Here is a 17,258-nt window from a genome sequence, read left to right on the forward strand (position 1 = left end):
CAAACAATATTTCATATACTTATAACTAACATGTCATACGCTTGTGACGACACACACATATATAATTTATTGAAACGAGTTGTCATACACATATGATCAACATATTAGAGATATAATTCCTTAAATTGAATTATCATACTTTTCTAAAAACTTAAATTTCGAGTCAGTCGAGATCTCGATTGAGATTTTCAAACATTTTAAATTTCAACATGTATAGTAAATTGGGACAAAATTTTATCTCGAATCATGACCCAAATGGGCTAGGATCTCAAATCTTGATCAAAATTTAGAAAATTTTATCAATGCTAGCTCACACCCATTTAGGGTGGGTAAATTTAGGTTCAGATTAACTCGATCGGGTTTTTAAATTAATTGAGTTGGGAAAAATAATCTAAACTTGTAATTCGATCCATTCCAACTTGGATATAATTCGAATCTGATCGAAAATTTGTGTCACAGATGATTTGTGTGTGCATGGTATTTTGGATTGGAGTAAGTTTGACTTGAGCTGGTCATAATTCAATCCAATCGAGTTGAAGTCTCGAACCCAAAATTTTCAAATCGGGTCGGTTACTGTCCCCCCAGCATCCACCCCTAAGCCTTCGCTCTTTGTGGGGATATTTATCCTATCCCATGCAGCCAATAACAAGAATTTTAATGGTATCAAACGTTACTTAAATGAAAATAATAAATTACTTGCTGTTGACTATCACCGGTAGTGGCTGCCGGTTGTGATTTTAATTTTTATCGATAAAATCAAAAGAAAAATATAACATTATAAACAAAAAATAAATACCAAAGACAAACCAGAAACTTACTTGAAAGACACAAAACAACCCATGACATGGTTTGGGGCCCAAGCTTTGGGCCATAAATCTTAGCATTCTTGGGCCAGTAAAGGGCACAATAGCAAAACCCAACCTTCATTTTAGATTCAAATCCGAACTGCTCCCCGAAACAACACTATTCCTTTCCTCGCTTCCACTCTCTTCTCCACAACCGCTAGACAAGTTCAAAATTGAATTCACCAGAAACAACGAAACGAAAACGAACCGAAAGCTGAAAACTCAAAATCGATATCGATAATTCATGGCGATGGTTCTAGACGCAAACTTCGAATCAGAGTTCCCGCACTGGGCTTCGGTTCGTCGTCGTTTTCGCCCCGATTCTCCCTTCTTTGCTTCCGGCAACATTGAACGCGAACTTCTCGCTAAACAGGTCCTCTTTCCCCACTTTCTTTTTTTATTCGAGGCATTTTTTCTTATCTTTTTTTTCTAAGTAATAATCATTTGATATATATATTTTTTTCAATTTACAGGTTGCTTTGGATTTCAGTGAAGATGAAAAGTACCAACTTGAGAATATGGTAACCGAGGATGGCAGGTACTATTACTTACTTGTAATAGTTTAACCTTTTTTTTCTTTTTTTGTGTGTGTTTCTTGTGTTAGGTTATGGATCTTATTATTCATTATTATCCAGAAATTGGATGTTTGATTAAGAATCAAGGTTTATAAATGTGTCTCTTTACGAGTTTATTCAAATTGTCCTTAATTGATGCTTGAACAGGCGAGTCTGCTGTCCTATTGTTGGTTGTAATGCACGATTGAGATCTTTAGAGGAGTTTGAAGATCATTACAATGCCCGGCATACTGCATCCTGTTCTGTGTGTTGCAGAGTTTATCCAACATCGCGTTTGCTGAGCATACATGTATCCGAAGCTCATGATTCTTTCTTTCAGGCAAAGGTTGCACGTGGCTATCCCATGGTAATTTTTTTTGTCCACTTAAGTTTGTGTCGTGAAGCAATGACTAAATCGTGTATGGTTATTTTTTATTGTGGATTTAAAACATGGCGGAATCTTTTCGGTTGCTAAGAAATGGTACTTTGTGCAGTTTCAAGTTTCTATAACAAGTCACATTTCCTTTTTATCCTACATCATTTGGCATTTCTGACTTGAACTTGTTTGTGCATTACTTGAGAAATTCCACAGATATGACCATCTATTTTACTGATAGCTTTTGCTAGAATAGATGGCCTTTCTGTTAATAACGTGATTACTGATTCTTAGAACCCGAATCAATGATCTTAATTGGCTAGATCTATGAATAATACTCATTTTGTGGTTCGAGTCTGTCGGCATCTGCTTGAGTTTTGTCTTCTTGATTTTATTTGAGATACAACATATTGCTGCATGTTTGTGTGTAACAGTATGAATGCTTGGTTGAAGGCTGTGGGTTGAAGTTCAAGAACTACAAAAGTCGGCAACAGCATCTGGTGGACAAGCACAAGTTCCCTACTTCATTTGAGTTCTTCAAAAAGGCCCACCCATCCAAGAAACAGAGACAGAAGAACCAACGTAAACAAGCTTTACAAAAGAAGGAAGCTTCAAGTTCGATGGAAGTAGAAGATGAAACCATCAATGGTCTTGTTTCTGCTGTCTCTAAATTAAGCACTTCGGACTCCACTCCTTCGTCTGTTAGCTTTGGTCGTCGCCACACTCGTGGCTTGACCCTTGTCCCTCGAGCTGTTCAACGCGAAAGAAAACCAGACTCCACCTCAATGCAAACAAAAAGATAGCCAGCATGCATACGCTGATTGAATCTGGACCACTACACATGCTTCAGTATTTTCCTGCAGTACCAATTCTCATGTCTTGTGCAGACTGCAATGAGCTTTGAACAGATTATGAGTTGCCGAAAGATGGTGCATCCCTTGAAATTTCCCATCGACCCTTGGAGTTGAATCACTTCCGACTAGCTGACAACTTGTTTCGAAGCCCACTTTTCTTATTTTATTGATCATATATTATTACCTATGAATTAAAAATGTTAATGTAGTGATGATCATTTTATTAATATATTTCTATGTTATTCTTTGAAAGAAATCTTGTTTTTCGCTTGATGTTAATTCTTCCTTTTGAATAGTGATGTAAGTAATTTCAAATGATATTCCGTGAATGTTTTGATTAACTAAAAAAATATTACTCATACGCCACATGATCTGGGATATAATGCTCAATCATTGCAAAGTTTTGAAATCATATCATAAATCTGATTTCACATGATGCCGAACAAGGAAGGTTTCAAATTGGTTGTCTTTGAATTTCATCCACAAAAAACAAAATTGAAGAATCGGAGGAAGCATTCAAACAGTTAACGAAACGACATCGTTCTGAATAAGGGTATTTTGGTCAAATAATAGGGAAAGATAGTTGACATCATCTTTGGCAGCTTATTTAACAACAGCCGGTTGCGCTAAATTCATAGATCTACAAATTCGCTTCATTGAAGGAGAAAACGAAAATGGACGCCATCGACAACGTCTTCGATCCGCTCAGAGATTTCGCAAAAGACAGCTTGCGTCTCGTCAAGAGGTGTCACAAGCCCGATCGCAAAGGTACATGTCATAATAATTTCGAATTTATTGTTTTATTTTTTTTCTGATTTAATCTGCCGGTATATTGACTTGCAATTTATTTTGAAATTTCGCAGAATTCACGAAGGTTGCGTTCCGTACGGCGATCGGATTCGTTGTCATGGGATTCGTAGGTTTCTTCGTCAAGTTGATCTTCATCCCTATCAACAATATTATTGTTGGATCTGGATAAGGTACAAGTCCATTGTTTTAATTTATGATTGAAATATTCTCTTGCCTTGTGTGTATGTTTACAATTTGATAGCGAGTTAAGCTTTAGGTTTAATTTGGACATGAAATGCATATTGAATTAGTTTTTAAGGTGATTAATCTTTATCATCAATGTATAATTCACTAATCTTATGTATGTATTCAAATCTTATTAATAGGAGCCATTGACTACGAACTCCAGTTTTTTCTACATGATTTGTGAATTTTCGGTTTGTGGATTTTTTTATTTTATTTTTAGGATACAGTCTTGGATGAAAAAATCAGTCACATTTGTGACATCTTTGATTGGATGTTTAAATGGCTCAAGATGTATAGATTATTCTGGTACATCAAAGACGTTGCATTACTTTTCTGGTTTTTTGAGCTGGTGTTGCAATGAAACAGAGGGTTCTTGTTTTTCTCATCTGGGACACTGTTGAAACTAGGAGGATGTTGTTCTGTTCTTTGATTGAAAATGCAAGCAACTTATGTGTAGTCCTATAGCGAGCATCCACTTATTTGCAAATAGAAATAAAGAAATGTGTAAATGTAGTACATTCAATGTCAAAACATGTTGAACGACAGCCAATAAAATGTGGGCAAACTATATACAACAGGCAGGTTTGATGTCTCACGAAGATGCATGGGTTCTTTCTTTCAAATTTATTTGTCCCTGTTGCTGAATTTTAGCATATTTGGTGTATATTTTAAAATTTTCTTTTATGCTTTTGTATGTGCTTAACTTGCCTACAAAATTTAGCAATAGTTGTGCATTGATCTTGAATGTTCTGAGTGACTGCTTTTGCAATTGATGTGCTACTTGTGATGTTGCTTACCGTGGGATGTTAATTGACTAGAATTTTGAAGCTTATGTGCACTTTGAGAAATTATATCTATAGTTTTTTTCTTCATAGACACACTACTGAAGAAAAGTCATTAAGAGGATGAGGACCATAATCAAATTCAAATTTTGCTGGTTATTGACTATGGATTAATATGCATTTGGAATGCAATACTAACTGTTGTCATACATTCATTAAAGACTAATGAATTCCTTGTGAAATTGCAGGCTGCAGAGTTGCTGGCTTTGATGATGGAAGTTATCAGCAGATTGATTCACACCCTTCAACGAAGGAATGAGTTAACCCGTTTAGAATTTTATTAGACAGTACCTCAAATATGCCTTGAATCTTTTTGAATTAGACTTTATATTTGCTTTTAAGTTGACTTACTCCGGAAATATTTTACTTTTGTCGAAAATTAGTTTGTTCTTACAGATTGGAACTTGCTACGTTAAATCATTTTGTTTACTTTAGACCCCTTTACTTTAGCACTTGCAAATGCTCCACTTGAAAGCCTGCAATTTTTGTTCCAACTAACGATGAACTCAGTTAAATAATAAGGGGATCAATTCAAGGCGTCGGAGAGGAGCGCTGTGTTCGAAAATCAGAAGGAAATACATCACCGCAGTCAACTTTGTTAATTTAGAATGCAAACCGCCAAATTCTAATTCTACGATACTTGCCAGTAGCGGTCATGGAACTGAAAAGTTGGGCAATGTTTATTCAAAAATTCAAAATCACCGGTGACTTTTGAATCAGAGAAGCCATTAATTAAAGAAATCCTATTTCCATTGTGTGACGATAATGGGAAAAAAAAATTCAATAAGATACAAGAACTAACAAGTCGAAAAATAATGGGCAGCACTTCAGACTTAGCAATTGGGAAGGCCATCAGCAGCATCATCGAGAGCAGAAGCAAGCACCAGCTGAGGTTGAGCCAAATAAGCTTCCTTTCTAGCCTTCTTTTTCTCCCGCTGCAACCTGAAGTACTCTCGCTTCCTTGCTCTGTAACTGTTGGGATTCTCAGGCTGCACTTCTCTTGGGTAAACACTTATCTAAAAATCACACAAATCCATGTTCAATTCTACTACCAATACAATTCAAGATGGCATTCACTTGAGCATTTTCACAAACAGTTTGTTATTGCAAAATATTTCACCTGCTTCCTGTCAGGCCCAAACTTCTCAAATTTGACTAGTCCATCAATCAAAGAGAATATTGTATGGTCCTTGCCAAGCCCCACATTTTTCCCTGGATGGAACTGAAAATTTCACTTCAGGTTAAAATCACATAGTTACTAAAACGCACAAATTTAATTTTTTTTTAAAAAAAAATTTTAATATAAGAAAAGGAATTTAGGGTGAAAACCTTGGTGCCACGCTGGCGGACGATAATTGCGCCGGGCTTGGCGACCTGGTCACCGAAAATCTTGACGCCGAGCCGCTGTCCCCGCGAATCACGGCCGTTCTTTGTGCTACCGGCTCCCTTCTTGTGTGCAGATTCGATAGTTAAGGGTAACGGCGACGTTGGTGGGAGGGAAACGGTGACGGATTTGGGACACACGGTGAAATCGCCTTTGAGGAAGGAGGAGGAAGAGCTTGAAGATAAAGAGAGACCCTTAAACGAGCCGATTAGGCTCGCACTCATTGAAGCTGTTGCCATTTTTCTTCTCTCGGTTTAATGGTGGAAATGAAAATATTTCGAAAAAGACGGATAAACGAGTGAGGCGCTTATCTTAAGGGTCGTTCGGTTCAGTTTCACCACTGGCCACTTCAGCAATCAAGTCAAGTCATTCGGAATGGCGGGCCCTGCCTATGTGGAAGTAGAATTACGTCATTCCAAAATTTCGTTTATTGGCTGGTGGATTAATGTAACTAAATTTGTGTTAGATTTTTTTTTGAAAAAAATTATTAACTACTTAATGAATGACATTTTAATAATATGATATTACATATAATATTATTTAGAGTAAATTTAAAATAAAATTTTGAAGGCCTATTAATATTCGTTATAATATTTTCTAACAATTCAAATAATAATTTTATCTCAATTGTTAATTAGTACTCACCCAATAGAAAATAAATTTTATTATAAATAAAATTACTTTTTATTTTTGTATTTTATAAAGTGTCGACGCACACCTTTAAAATGTTGGAAATGTATTTTTTTAAAGTTTTTATAAATATTGTTTTATATATTTTATCTCACACTTGAAATAATTTTGTTTGGATGTAGAAATCTTGGCTGCTAAATAAAAATAAAACTACAATGCTTTTCTGTTGCAGTTCTATGTATCAAGAAATGAATTCTTAAAAAAGAAATTGTTATTACTATTTATTTTTTTTTATAAAGATGTCAAGATCTGTATAATTTAACTGACTTGTGTATTGTGGTTGAGTATATGTATTGTTGATATAGGGTTTTGGGTCAGCTTGTTCGCGACCATAATTCTTCCTCAACACTTCAATTTGTAGTTGGTAAGGGATAACTTCACATTGCTCCTTTTTGACTAGCAAGACTTTAAAGCTTGCAACTTCTCATCGGCACACTCCTACACACAGAAAACCAGCTAGAGAACGTCGAAGGTTTTCCCGGCGTAAACCCTCCGACGCTCAAATCAGCAATCTGGGCTTACTTAGGAAAAACTTTGCCACTGTTCTCGTGGCTTTTTACTGTAATGTTTATTCCTTAGATTCCCGAGAACTCTTCCCCCCAAGAACCCAAAAAAAGAATCTCAAAAATGAAATTTTCTTTTAATAGGTTCAATGTTTAAGGGTCCAACCCTTTTACCTTCTTTGGAGGCCCCTTTTATAGCCCTCCTGAGAATGTTGTAATTGTGGCTGAGTGAGCCTTGTGCCTGGATTCTCAAAAAGTAACACATGTTTTGATAACTGTCATTGATTAGGTCTTCGGCCTTGGCCCCAATAGAAGGTCTCTTCGGTGTCGAACAAAGGACTCCTGCTCATGGACGTTATATAGCTCCTCGCCCACAAGAAAGAAATCCTTGTTCGAGTGCAGCTTGTGGCGTCGTTATATACCCCAAACACCGGTCCCTCAGTTTCTGGTGTTGATAATGCAATGGATCAATATTAGAAACTTGGTAGTTCTATTTTGTTCGGGACACACTTTGACTTCTTGGTGTTAAAAGGAGGAGCTGTTCATTTTACCCTTTAAGCTGCTAACAGTTGTTTACTCGAAGAGTCGTGTCGTCATTAAATGCGGGTGATGTGGCAGGAATCTATCTATTCATTCAAAATTTAAACTAACAGTTATAAAACTCTCAGGTGTGTGCTGTTAAATGACCATTACCTAAGGGTTTCCGATTCCCTTGGGAACCCTAATCTTCGAAGGAAAATTCCTTCCTTTCGCCCTCCGGTGATCAAACTATCTGCCTCCACCGAAGATTAAGTCACTTTTTCTATATCTGTTCTAGTATGCTTCTGTTTTAGGTACTATTTTCCTTACTCCAATTTTGGATATTTATCATTTTTTTTTTGGGTTGATAGGAATTTAATTGTATCTTTTTGGATATCGTTTAAGGAATGTCAAAAGGCAAGGAAAAGGTAATTGAGATTGACGATGATGAACCGAATTTCTTGCCTAGACTGCTCATAGAGCCCATTTTCGACATCAGGTTCCCCTTAGAGCTAGTAGGTCATTCTAGTGTTAGGAATAGTGCTAGGAGAATGTCTCCTGAGATTTCTACATCATCTAGCAAAATTAATGACAACGAATCTTCTAGCTCATAGGGAACCTTGAGTGGGTACGTAGGTGAAGAGTCTGATGAAGTGTCTTCACCAGAGGTAGCTCGACCAGAGAAGAAGAGAAAATTAAGTGATAGAACTCTGGCTGAGTATTACCTTATTGATTTCATGACTTGCACGACCACAACAGATGACCTTAGAGAGCTTCGAAACATTTACAAGATTCCTGATGATATAAACTTTAGGATCACTGAGAAAAAAGATACCTCTATCCGACTTCCCAGGGGTTATATTACTTTATTCTCAAAGAGTTTTAAATTACGAATGAGGCTTCCCTTGCAGCCTTACTTTATGAAGATGCTTGGTAGATTACATTTATCTCCGGGTCAGCTTAACCCCAACGGATGGAGAGTACTTTCTGGTCTGTTCATACTGTGGAACAGGTGTGGTGAAAGTGAATCTACAATTGATGAGGTCAAGCACTTGTACCAGTTAAAGAGCAGCCCTAAAGACATCGGTTGGTACTATTTCATGTCAAGTACCAAGACTAGGAAACCTATAACTGACCTCCGAACAGGTGGTGGGAATTAGAAGAGCAAGTTTTTTTTTTTTTTTTTGCTGGGGGTCCATGGGGTCAGGCAGCTCCAACTCATGGTGGGAATGTCCATGTCCCCTCTCGTTTCTCAATTCTAGGTTGCCTGCTCGTTTAAGGTGTATTGCACCACCAGTCGATAAAATGACTAAATTATTTCTAACAGAGCCTCTGATTATACTGTAGGTTCCTAGAGCATCCACTATAGCGTAAAGGGCGAATTGAGATTGCGTTAGCAAATTCTTGCTCGTATAGAGATCAGATGAGTACTTGCAACCTGGTTGATTCTCACTTAGTGCCTAACGCCTATGCTATGGAGGACGCCGTGATTGGGGCTTTAAACAAAAAATCCCCTCATTTTGGTGGCGCTAAGGGGGGATCACAGCAAGGAGGCTCTTTCAGAGAAGCGCCTCAGCACCATAGGGAAAACTTTCGCTCTGAAAACCCTACCACCTTCTTCTCCTCCTAGAGCAAGCGAAGCCATTGGAGTTACAGGTAGTGCTGGTCTTGCAACTTCTCCTCATTCAGCAGGGTCCAAGCCTCGTCCACCCGATGATTAACCAGAGTATTTGGTCCCTTATATCAATGAGTTTGTTAGGCTCGTGAAGACCAAAATTTTGGAGGACTTTGATGGCAGTACGCTCAAGGAGTTGGTTGGGGCTATTCAATTCGGTACCTTTCAACTGAGTTGCATGGCTACCTACTACAAAGCGAAGGTTGGTCATTATGATCGTAAGATATAGGATGATATTCAGTCAGCAAAAACAAAGCTGAAATCACCGAGAAGAAAAGCAGGAGACCTCAACCTTAAGAACATAAAGCTAGTGAAGTAAGTATCTCTTGCAGAGGCTAATGCGATTACCCTTGAAAAAGAGTTGAGCAAGGCTAAGGACGATTCAGAGATCCAAAAAGCTTCTCATGAGTCTCAGCTGGAGTCGCTCCGTACCTCGCACAAGACTCTAATCGAGACTTTAGAGAGGAAAGTTGATGACAACTACAACGAAAGGCTCAGGCATTCCTATCGGTGCATCATGGCTGTTCTCGGAGGGCAACACCCCGATTTGAAAATGGACGAGCTTGCTGCTGGTGTAACTGAATACATGAATGAGGAGGCAACTAAAAAAGGTGGAGAGGAAATAGGGCCAAACACAATTGAGGAGGCGACTTCCCCATCTCTCCTTGCTCTTATTGATGTTGCTGAAGCAAGCATTCCCCCAGGTGCAACTGGCGAGACTCTTCCATCTCCCCTATTTGACAATCTAACAGAAGTAGATCTTCTCATAAATCCACTATGAACGTACCACAAGCTTATTTTGTAAACATTGTATTCCAAGTTTTGTAATTGTTTGCTCTTGTCACTAGATTGTTAATGAATAACTTTAGTTTGTTTACTTTATACAATTTTCGTTATTTACTGCAGATAGACCACTTTAATCTTATGTCCTGCATTGAGCACGATCAACGATTCTATCAGACAAATAATGATTTGTTCGCATCGTCTGGTCGAGCTGACTTATCCAAATTCAGATGCCTGCTTAAGCAAATCATGTCCAACTTGGCTTCTGCTCTCGCCTACGAGGAGGCTTTGAGACTTGAAGCCTTTATTTGACTTGGAAATTTTTTTTGAATATTTGATCATCTGCTCGTCGTCGCTCAGGTCGAGTAGATTTCGGCAATCTTGGCTTTTGGTTTTGCTCTCGAACAAGCTTTGAGACTTGTAGCCTTTATTTGACTTAGAATATTTTTTTAATATTTGATCGTCTGCTCGCCATCGTTTGGTGGATTAGATTTTGAAAAACTTGGCCTCTGGTCTTGCCCTAGAGCAGGCTTCAAGTCTAACTCAGAAATGTTTTTGAATATTTGATCGACTGCTCCCTGTCTTTTGGTCCAGCAGATTTCGGCAATCTTGGCTTCTGGTCTCGCTCTCGAACAAGCTTTGAGACTTGAAGCCTTTATTGCTTTGGAAAATTTTTAAGCTTTCTGGATAAACTTCCTCAAACCTTCATTAAGCGTAATTTTTGAAATACAAGAAGCAAAACCAAATACAAGGAGTAAAGCAAATATAAGACATTACTAGCTTAATTCATTCCAAAGAGACCTTACTGGAAATATTTTTTTAGATGCTTGGCATGCCACGGCCTTTTCATCTCGTGACCATCCACGCGGGCAAGTCTATAAGCACCTGGTCTAGCAACTTGCAGGACTCTGTATGGCCTTTCATAATTGGGATCAAGCACACTTTGGGCTGGATCTCTAGTGTTTTGGTTAACCTTTCTGAGTACCCAATCGCCTACCCTAAATTACCTCACTCGTACCTTTTGATTATAGTAGCGGGCTACCCTTTGCTAGTAAGCGGCTATCCTTTCCAATCTCAGCTCTCTCTTCTCGGCTAACAAGTCCTTATTCAAGCAGATCTGCTCATTATTCTCATACTTGTTAAAGTGACCAGTTCAGTGCATGGTTATTCCTATGTTTGCTGGCACAACTGCTTCATGCCCAAAGGCCTGAGTGAACATGGTTTCTCCAGTGGCCATCTTATGCGAGGTCTTATATGCCTACAGCATGCCTGAGAACTCGTCAACCCATGTACCCTTCTTTTCTCTCAATCTCGTCTTCATAAACTTCTTTATGACTTTGTTGGCCACTTCTACTTGTTCGTTAGACTGTAGGTGTGTGGGTGAGCAGAACTTTAGATTTATCCCGAGGTTCTAACAAAACTTCATGAAGTTGTGATTGTCGACCTGCTTGTCATTGTCTGTTATCAAGGCGTATGGAATTCCATAGTGGCAAATGATATTTCTTCATACGAAATCTGTTATTTTTTTTCTCTTACTGAGTTCTTCTATTTCAACCCACTTAGTGAAATACCACTTAGTGAAATAGTCTATTGCCACGACAGTGTATATGGCAACTCCCCGCCCTTTTGGCAAATACCTAATTAGGTCAATTCTCTATTGAGCAAATGGCCAAGGCGAGAACATTATGGTGAGCTTTTCGGGTGGTTGCGCCGGGAGACAGTTAAAATTCTAGCAGCTTTTGCAAGTCCTGGTTTTTTTCCTGAGAATCTTTGGGCATCGTAGGCCAGAAGTATCCTTGCTTTAGAGCTTTGAGAGCAAGGGATCTATCTCCTGGGTGATTTCTACAGACCCCTTCATGTATTTTCCTCAATATATAGTCTGCCTCTTCTTTATCCAGACATCTAGAAAATGGCAAGGTGTACCCTCGTCGATATAGCACCTCATCAATTAGTGTATACGTAGTTGTTTGACTCTTGATTTTTCGAGCCCGTACTTTATCTGTTGGTAATATTCTGTCCCAGATGTTTGAGACGATGAGGTCCATCCGCGAGCTGTTTTGATCTATTCGCATAATCTCTTGGTCTAGTTTGGTATTAGGATTGGCTTTTACTTCCACAAGAATCGACTTTGACATTTTTACGTCTGCTGTGGTAGTCAGGATGTCAGAATCTGCACTATATCTACTAACTCAAACTTTCCGATCATTTGTTTGGCTTTCCTCAAGTACAACTCAATTTTCTCATCTTGTAGTTAAAACCTTTCGCTGATGAAGTTGGCAACCAGTTGTGAATATATTCGAACTTTCACCATGTTACCCGCAAAGACTGAGCTAACTCTAGCCCTGCAATCAAAGCCTCATATTTTGTCTAGTTGTTTGTGGCTTTAAACTCGAGCCTTTACAATATAATAGATTTCCTTTCCATCTTGACTTTCCAAAATTATCCTTACCCCATCCTTTTGCACGCTTGAAGACCCATCCACCGTCACCTGCCAAATTTGGCCTCCATTGTCTTTAACATCAACACGCTTGTGGTCGGTATCGACGCGAGGCTCTATAAATTCTACTATAAAGTCTGCCAATGCATATGCCTTAATCATTGCTTGTGGTCTGTCGCTTATATTAAACTCACTTAGCTCTATTGCCCACTTTACCAGGCGACCAGAAGCTTCCGGTTTATGCAACATTTGTCGTAGCGGCTGGTTAGTCACCACAACAATGGGAAATGCTTGAAAATATTGTCTTAACTTCCGAGCAGCAACAACTAGGGCGAGTGCCCACTTCTCCATCTTTGGGTATCTAGTCTCAGGGTCGAGTAGAGCTTTGCGGTGTAATACACTGGATATTGAATTCTCGACTCCTTACATACCAATACCGAGCTTGTTGCATAATCCAAAACGGTCAAATATAGGAACATTACATCCTCTCCTCGCAGTGTGGACAACAACATGGCTTAGTGTAAGTATTGCTTTAGCTTCTGAAAGGCTTCTTCGTACTCATGAGTCCTCTCCATCTTCTTTCGTCTTTTATTCACTTGGATTTGCCTTATATATGAATCAACTCAATGCCGCCACTTTTCCTGTGAGGCTCTGTATCTCGTTTAAATTACGAGGAGACCTCATTTCCACAATTGCTCAGATCTTCTCTGGATTTGCCTCAATTCCATGATGACTCACCATAAATCCGAGGAACTTGCCGGAATCGACCCCAAAGACACACTTCTCAGGGTTGAGCTTCATTTTGTATCTTCACATAAGTTCAAACATCTCATCGGGGTGTCTAGTGTGCTCGGTTGGGCTCTTCGATTTGGTTATCATATCGTCCACATAAACCTCCATCGTGTGCCTAATTAGTGGCTTGAAAATTTTGTTCACCATTCTCCAGTATATTGCGCTGGCATTCTTGAGGCCAAACAACATAACCCTGTAAGAGAACAAATCCTGGTTAGTAAAAAAGACTGTGTGTTATTCATCTTACTCGAACATCGAGATTTGATTGTATCCAGAGAACGCATCCATAAAGTTAAGCAAGCTATGACCAGTTGTTGAATCGACCAATTAATCAATTTTAGGTAATAGGAAGCTGTCTTTTGGGCACGCTTTGTTAAGATTGGTGAAATCCACGCACATCCTTCATTTTCCATTGGCATTATTTACGAGAACGACATTAGATATCCACTTGGGGTAGTTCACCTCCCTGATTAATCATGCCTTTAGAAGTTTCTCCACTTCACCATTAATGGCCTTGTATCTCTCATGGTTAAAGTATCTCTTTTTCTGTTTAACAGGTCAGGCTCCCTTCTTTATCACCAACCTGTGGCAAGCTACCTCCGGGTCGATTCTTGGCATATCCTCATGCGACCAGGTGAACACATCCGAGTGTGCCTGTAGACAATGGACCAGATCCCGCTTTATCTCTTCTCTCAACTTCGATCCAATCTTAACAGTTCTCTCTTAGCCTTTTTTTTTATACTCACAGTTTCCAACTCTTCAATTGGTTCATACACTCTTTTTTTAGATCTTGATCGAGAATTAAGCATGGTAATTTGCATTGTCTCTTTAATTTCTATTACATAACACCCTCAAGTGATTCTTTAGTCGCCCTTTACAACCTTTACACGACTTTATTCACTCGATACTTGAGGGCCAAGTAGCGGTTGTTCTTTACCGCCTTACTCACTCTAAAAAAAAAGTGACATAGAATTTTCTACTATGGGCTATCTTCGTCAACCACGACAAAATCCAGAGCCTATTGTGATTGGTAGCTTGACCATGCCAAGAGGAATCAACTTCCCTTCGCCAAACCCTTTCAATGATGTATTTGTGTGCTCCAACCTCAGATCTGCTATCCCCATTTCATTCAATGTGGACTTAAACAGGACGTCCACTGACCTTCTTGTATCTACCAGGACTCAATCAAATTTCTTACTGGCCACGGTGGCCCTAATCACCAGGGCATCCTCATGTGGGTACAATACTCCCTCCCCATCTTCATTTGTCCACATGATATGTATTTGTCTTGTTTTTGCCCGCTTAGCTGTTAGGGTGTTAAAAAATACTTCCTTCCTCGACCTGTTGGAGTTTTTAGCCACGGTGGGGCCCCCTGTTATAACACTGACAACGGGCTGCTTGCATCTCGTGTTACTAGTGTTTTGGTCTACTACACGCGGTTGGTCTGCGGCCGAGTGAGCGTTATTAATCAAATCATCCAAATACCGATTTCTCACTAAATCTTTAACTTGGTTTTTGAGGTCCCTAAATCTTCAACTTGGTTTTTGAGGTCCCGACACTAGGCTGTAGTGTGACCGTAGGTGTTATGAAACTCACAAAATAGACTCCTATATCGCCTGTTGGGTGCTTTCGCTATTGGTGCAAGGGGATATAACTGTTAACATATATATTTTCATAATGATGATTTTGTTGATAACAAATAAGATTAAGAATGATTAATCTTTTAAGCTCAAATTATTTTTTATATATTTTAAATAAATCATTATTTTCATATTATAAATGTTTTATATTTAATGAAAAAATGATTTTATGAAAAATGATTGTTTAAACACATGAAATGTTTGTCATCATCAAAAAGGGGGAGATTGTTAACATATACGTTTCCATGATATTGATTTTGATGATAACAAACAAGATTAAGAATGATTAATCTTTTAAGCCCAAATTATTTAATATTCTTTTTACTAGTTAGGCAACCCAAGAGGGGGGGTGAATTGGGATTTTAAAATTATTCTAGGCAAACCACACAACAATTCAATCTAATGCCTTAATAAATTCAATAAAAGCACAATAATAAATAAGTAAGGGAAGAGAAAGCTAACTCAAGGATTTTTACGTGGTTCGGCAATCCTCGCCTACGTCCACGCCTCCAAGCACACCGGGCTTGAGGATTTCACTATCCAAGCCTTTCCAAGGCTTCAAACGATTACAATTGACTTCAAGGTGTCAATGAACCTTTACAACAAGAGATTATCTCTCCAATCTCTTCACCCCAAGTGTCTCTCACACTTGTACTCTCACAATTTGATGAGAAATGATAAATACAACAATGAATCTCTCTTTAAGAGTGGATATACAAATTATAACTCAATGATGATTTAACAAATAATGATTTACGAAATGGAAGCTCAATATATGTTGTGTGCACTTGTTTATGCTTGCTTGAGTTACCAAAAATGAATTGGTTTTCAGTTTATATAGTTTGAACTCAAAAACTAGCCGTTACTAGCCGTTATGCACATTTTTGGTCGTAACCGGCTTGCCGTTTAACCATATTCGGTAAGCCACTTTCGTTCTGGTGCTTACTGCCGCGTATCCGGCTTGTCGTTTATCAGCATCCGGTAAGCCGCTTGCTACAGTAAAATATTTTCCAAAATTTATAGTTTGACCCTAAAACATACAAGCATACTTTCGCAATTTTATTTATTATGATTCATTCAACAAAATTAATATGGCAAAAATTGTTACCAAAATAATTAAATCATCTTGCCTCATCTTTTTCTCTTAGATCATGCTCAAATGATTATCCTCACAAGCTTCCATCAAGGAACTTCTCCACCATTCCTTGATTGTGGTACCTACAAAACAAATTCAAGTTGTGTGCTTTGGTACCCAAATACTCTTGGGTCCTTGAACGTTAAATTTAATTTCTTTTGGAACCCAAATACATTTTGCTCCATAATACGCATTTCTCTTAACTGGACATCTAAAACTCATATGACCATTTCCATTACAATAATGACAAATAATCTTATGATCACTTGTGGAGGTAGCCTTAACAAAATAATTCTTATAATATTTTTGTTTCAAGTAAGGCTTATACCCAAGTCCTCCTTTATCAAACACACATTTTTGAGTGCTTAGTAATTTTTCTAAGTTCTTTTGACCATTTGTGAATTTTAACACAATTTCATTGAGCTCATTACTCTTTTTCTTAAGCACTTCATTTTCTTTCATCAATTCACCAACATGTGATTTTTCATGCTCATATGAAGTACTTTGTTTGCATTTAAATGATGCAATTCTATCATGCAAAATTTTATTATCTAACTCTAGTCCTTTAATCTTTTCATTTAATGAACCATTGCATTTTTGTAAAGCATCATTTTCATTTTTCAAGTCATTTACATGTGATTCTAGATGCTTGTGTGAAGTGCTAGATTTCTCATTTGATAATGCAACTCTATCATGCAATGTTTTATTCTCTAATTCTAGGCATGTAATCTTTGCACATAGAGATTCATTTTCATTTGTGAGCTCTACCATTTTCTTTTTAAAACATGCATTCTTTTTATCAATTTTTATCCAATTATCATGCAATTCTTTAAAAGCATCATACAATTCATCATAGGTTGGATCACTTACCTCATCAAGTTCATCATTCGATTCATCTCCAATTGCCATAAGTGCCAAATTCGACACTTCATGAAATTCCTCCTTGTTTGTAGTCTCCTCATACACAATTTCAAGTTTTCTCCAAATTTCATAAGCATTAGAACAATTTGAAACTCTATAAAATTCATTTTTATCTAAGGCACAAAATAAAGCATTCATAGCCTTGGAATTTAAAGTCATGTTTTTCTTATCCAATTCACTTAAAACATTCTTCCCAGGAATGAATGAACCATCACAAACTATTTCCCATAGTTCATAATCTAAGGCTTGTAAAAACACTCTCATCCTAGTTTT

At 38.0% G+C, this 17,258-nt stretch overlaps 3 protein-coding genes across 3 annotated transcripts; 2 read left to right on the top strand and 1 right to left on the bottom strand.

The window, feature by feature from the left end:
- The first annotated feature begins 957 nt into the window (after positions 1-957).
- LOC18052998 (zinc finger protein 511) lies at positions 958-2,810 on the top strand. The gene is made up of 4 exons (XM_006446986.2): positions 958-1,218; positions 1,319-1,383; positions 1,568-1,766; positions 2,210-2,810. The coding sequence occupies exons 1-4, from the start codon at positions 1,090-1,092 to the stop codon at positions 2,576-2,578; spliced, it is 762 nt and encodes a 253-aa protein (XP_006447049.1). The 5' UTR covers positions 958-1,089; the 3' UTR covers positions 2,579-2,810.
- A 432-nt stretch (positions 2,811-3,242) lies between these two features.
- LOC18052999 (protein transport protein Sec61 subunit gamma) lies at positions 3,243-4,940 on the top strand. Its single transcript, XM_006446988.2, has 3 exons — positions 3,243-3,397; positions 3,493-3,609; positions 4,695-4,940. Exons 1-2 carry the CDS (start codon positions 3,304-3,306, stop codon positions 3,606-3,608), a joined length of 210 nt encoding a protein of 69 aa, XP_006447051.1. The 5' UTR covers positions 3,243-3,303; the 3' UTR covers position 3,609; positions 4,695-4,940.
- Positions 4,941-5,164: 224 nt separating this feature from the next.
- Positions 5,165-6,263, bottom strand: LOC18053000 (50S ribosomal protein L27, chloroplastic). Its single transcript, XM_006446989.2, has 3 exons — positions 5,836-6,263; positions 5,627-5,728; positions 5,165-5,522 (listed from the first exon to the last, which is right to left on the bottom strand). Exons 1-3 carry the CDS (start codon positions 6,127-6,129, stop codon positions 5,340-5,342), a joined length of 579 nt encoding a protein of 192 aa, XP_006447052.1. The 5' UTR covers positions 6,130-6,263; the 3' UTR covers positions 5,165-5,339.
- Between the last annotated feature and the right edge of the window lie 10,995 nt (positions 6,264-17,258).

Source organism: Citrus clementina, unplaced genomic scaffold, assembly GCF_000493195.1.
Source record: "Citrus clementina cultivar Clemenules unplaced genomic scaffold, Citrus_clementina_v1.0 scaffold_2, whole genome shotgun sequence".
NCBI classification, from domain to species: Eukaryota; Viridiplantae; Streptophyta; class Magnoliopsida; order Sapindales; family Rutaceae; genus Citrus; species Citrus x clementina.

Excerpts from the sequence above, each read along its gene's own strand:
- LOC18052998 (XM_006446986.2), top strand. The coding sequence starts at position 1,090 with ATGGCGATGGTTCTAGACGCAAACTTCGAATCAGAGTTCCCGCACTGG. Across the intron at positions 1,219-1,318 it reads GCGAACTTCTCGCTAAACAG|GTTGCTTTGGATTTCAGTGA; the intron begins GTCCTCTTTCCC and ends TTCAATTTACAG. Across the intron at positions 1,384-1,567 it reads ATGGTAACCGAGGATGGCAG|GCGAGTCTGCTGTCCTATTG; the intron begins GTACTATTACTT and ends ATGCTTGAACAG.
- LOC18052999 (XM_006446988.2), top strand. The coding sequence starts at position 3,304 with ATGGACGCCATCGACAACGTCTTCGATCCGCTCAGAGATTTCGCAAAA. Across the intron at positions 3,398-3,492 it reads TCACAAGCCCGATCGCAAAG|AATTCACGAAGGTTGCGTTC; the intron begins GTACATGTCATA and ends GAAATTTCGCAG.
- LOC18053000 (XM_006446989.2), bottom strand. The coding sequence starts at position 6,129 with ATGGCAACAGCTTCAATGAGTGCGAGCCTAATCGGCTCGTTTAAGGGT. Across the intron at positions 5,729-5,835 it reads TCCGCCAGCGTGGCACCAAG|TTCCATCCAGGGAAAAATGT; the intron begins GTTTTCACCCTA and ends TGAAATTTTCAG. Across the intron at positions 5,523-5,626 it reads TTGGGCCTGACAGGAAGCAG|ATAAGTGTTTACCCAAGAGA; the intron begins GTGAAATATTTT and ends TGTGATTTTTAG.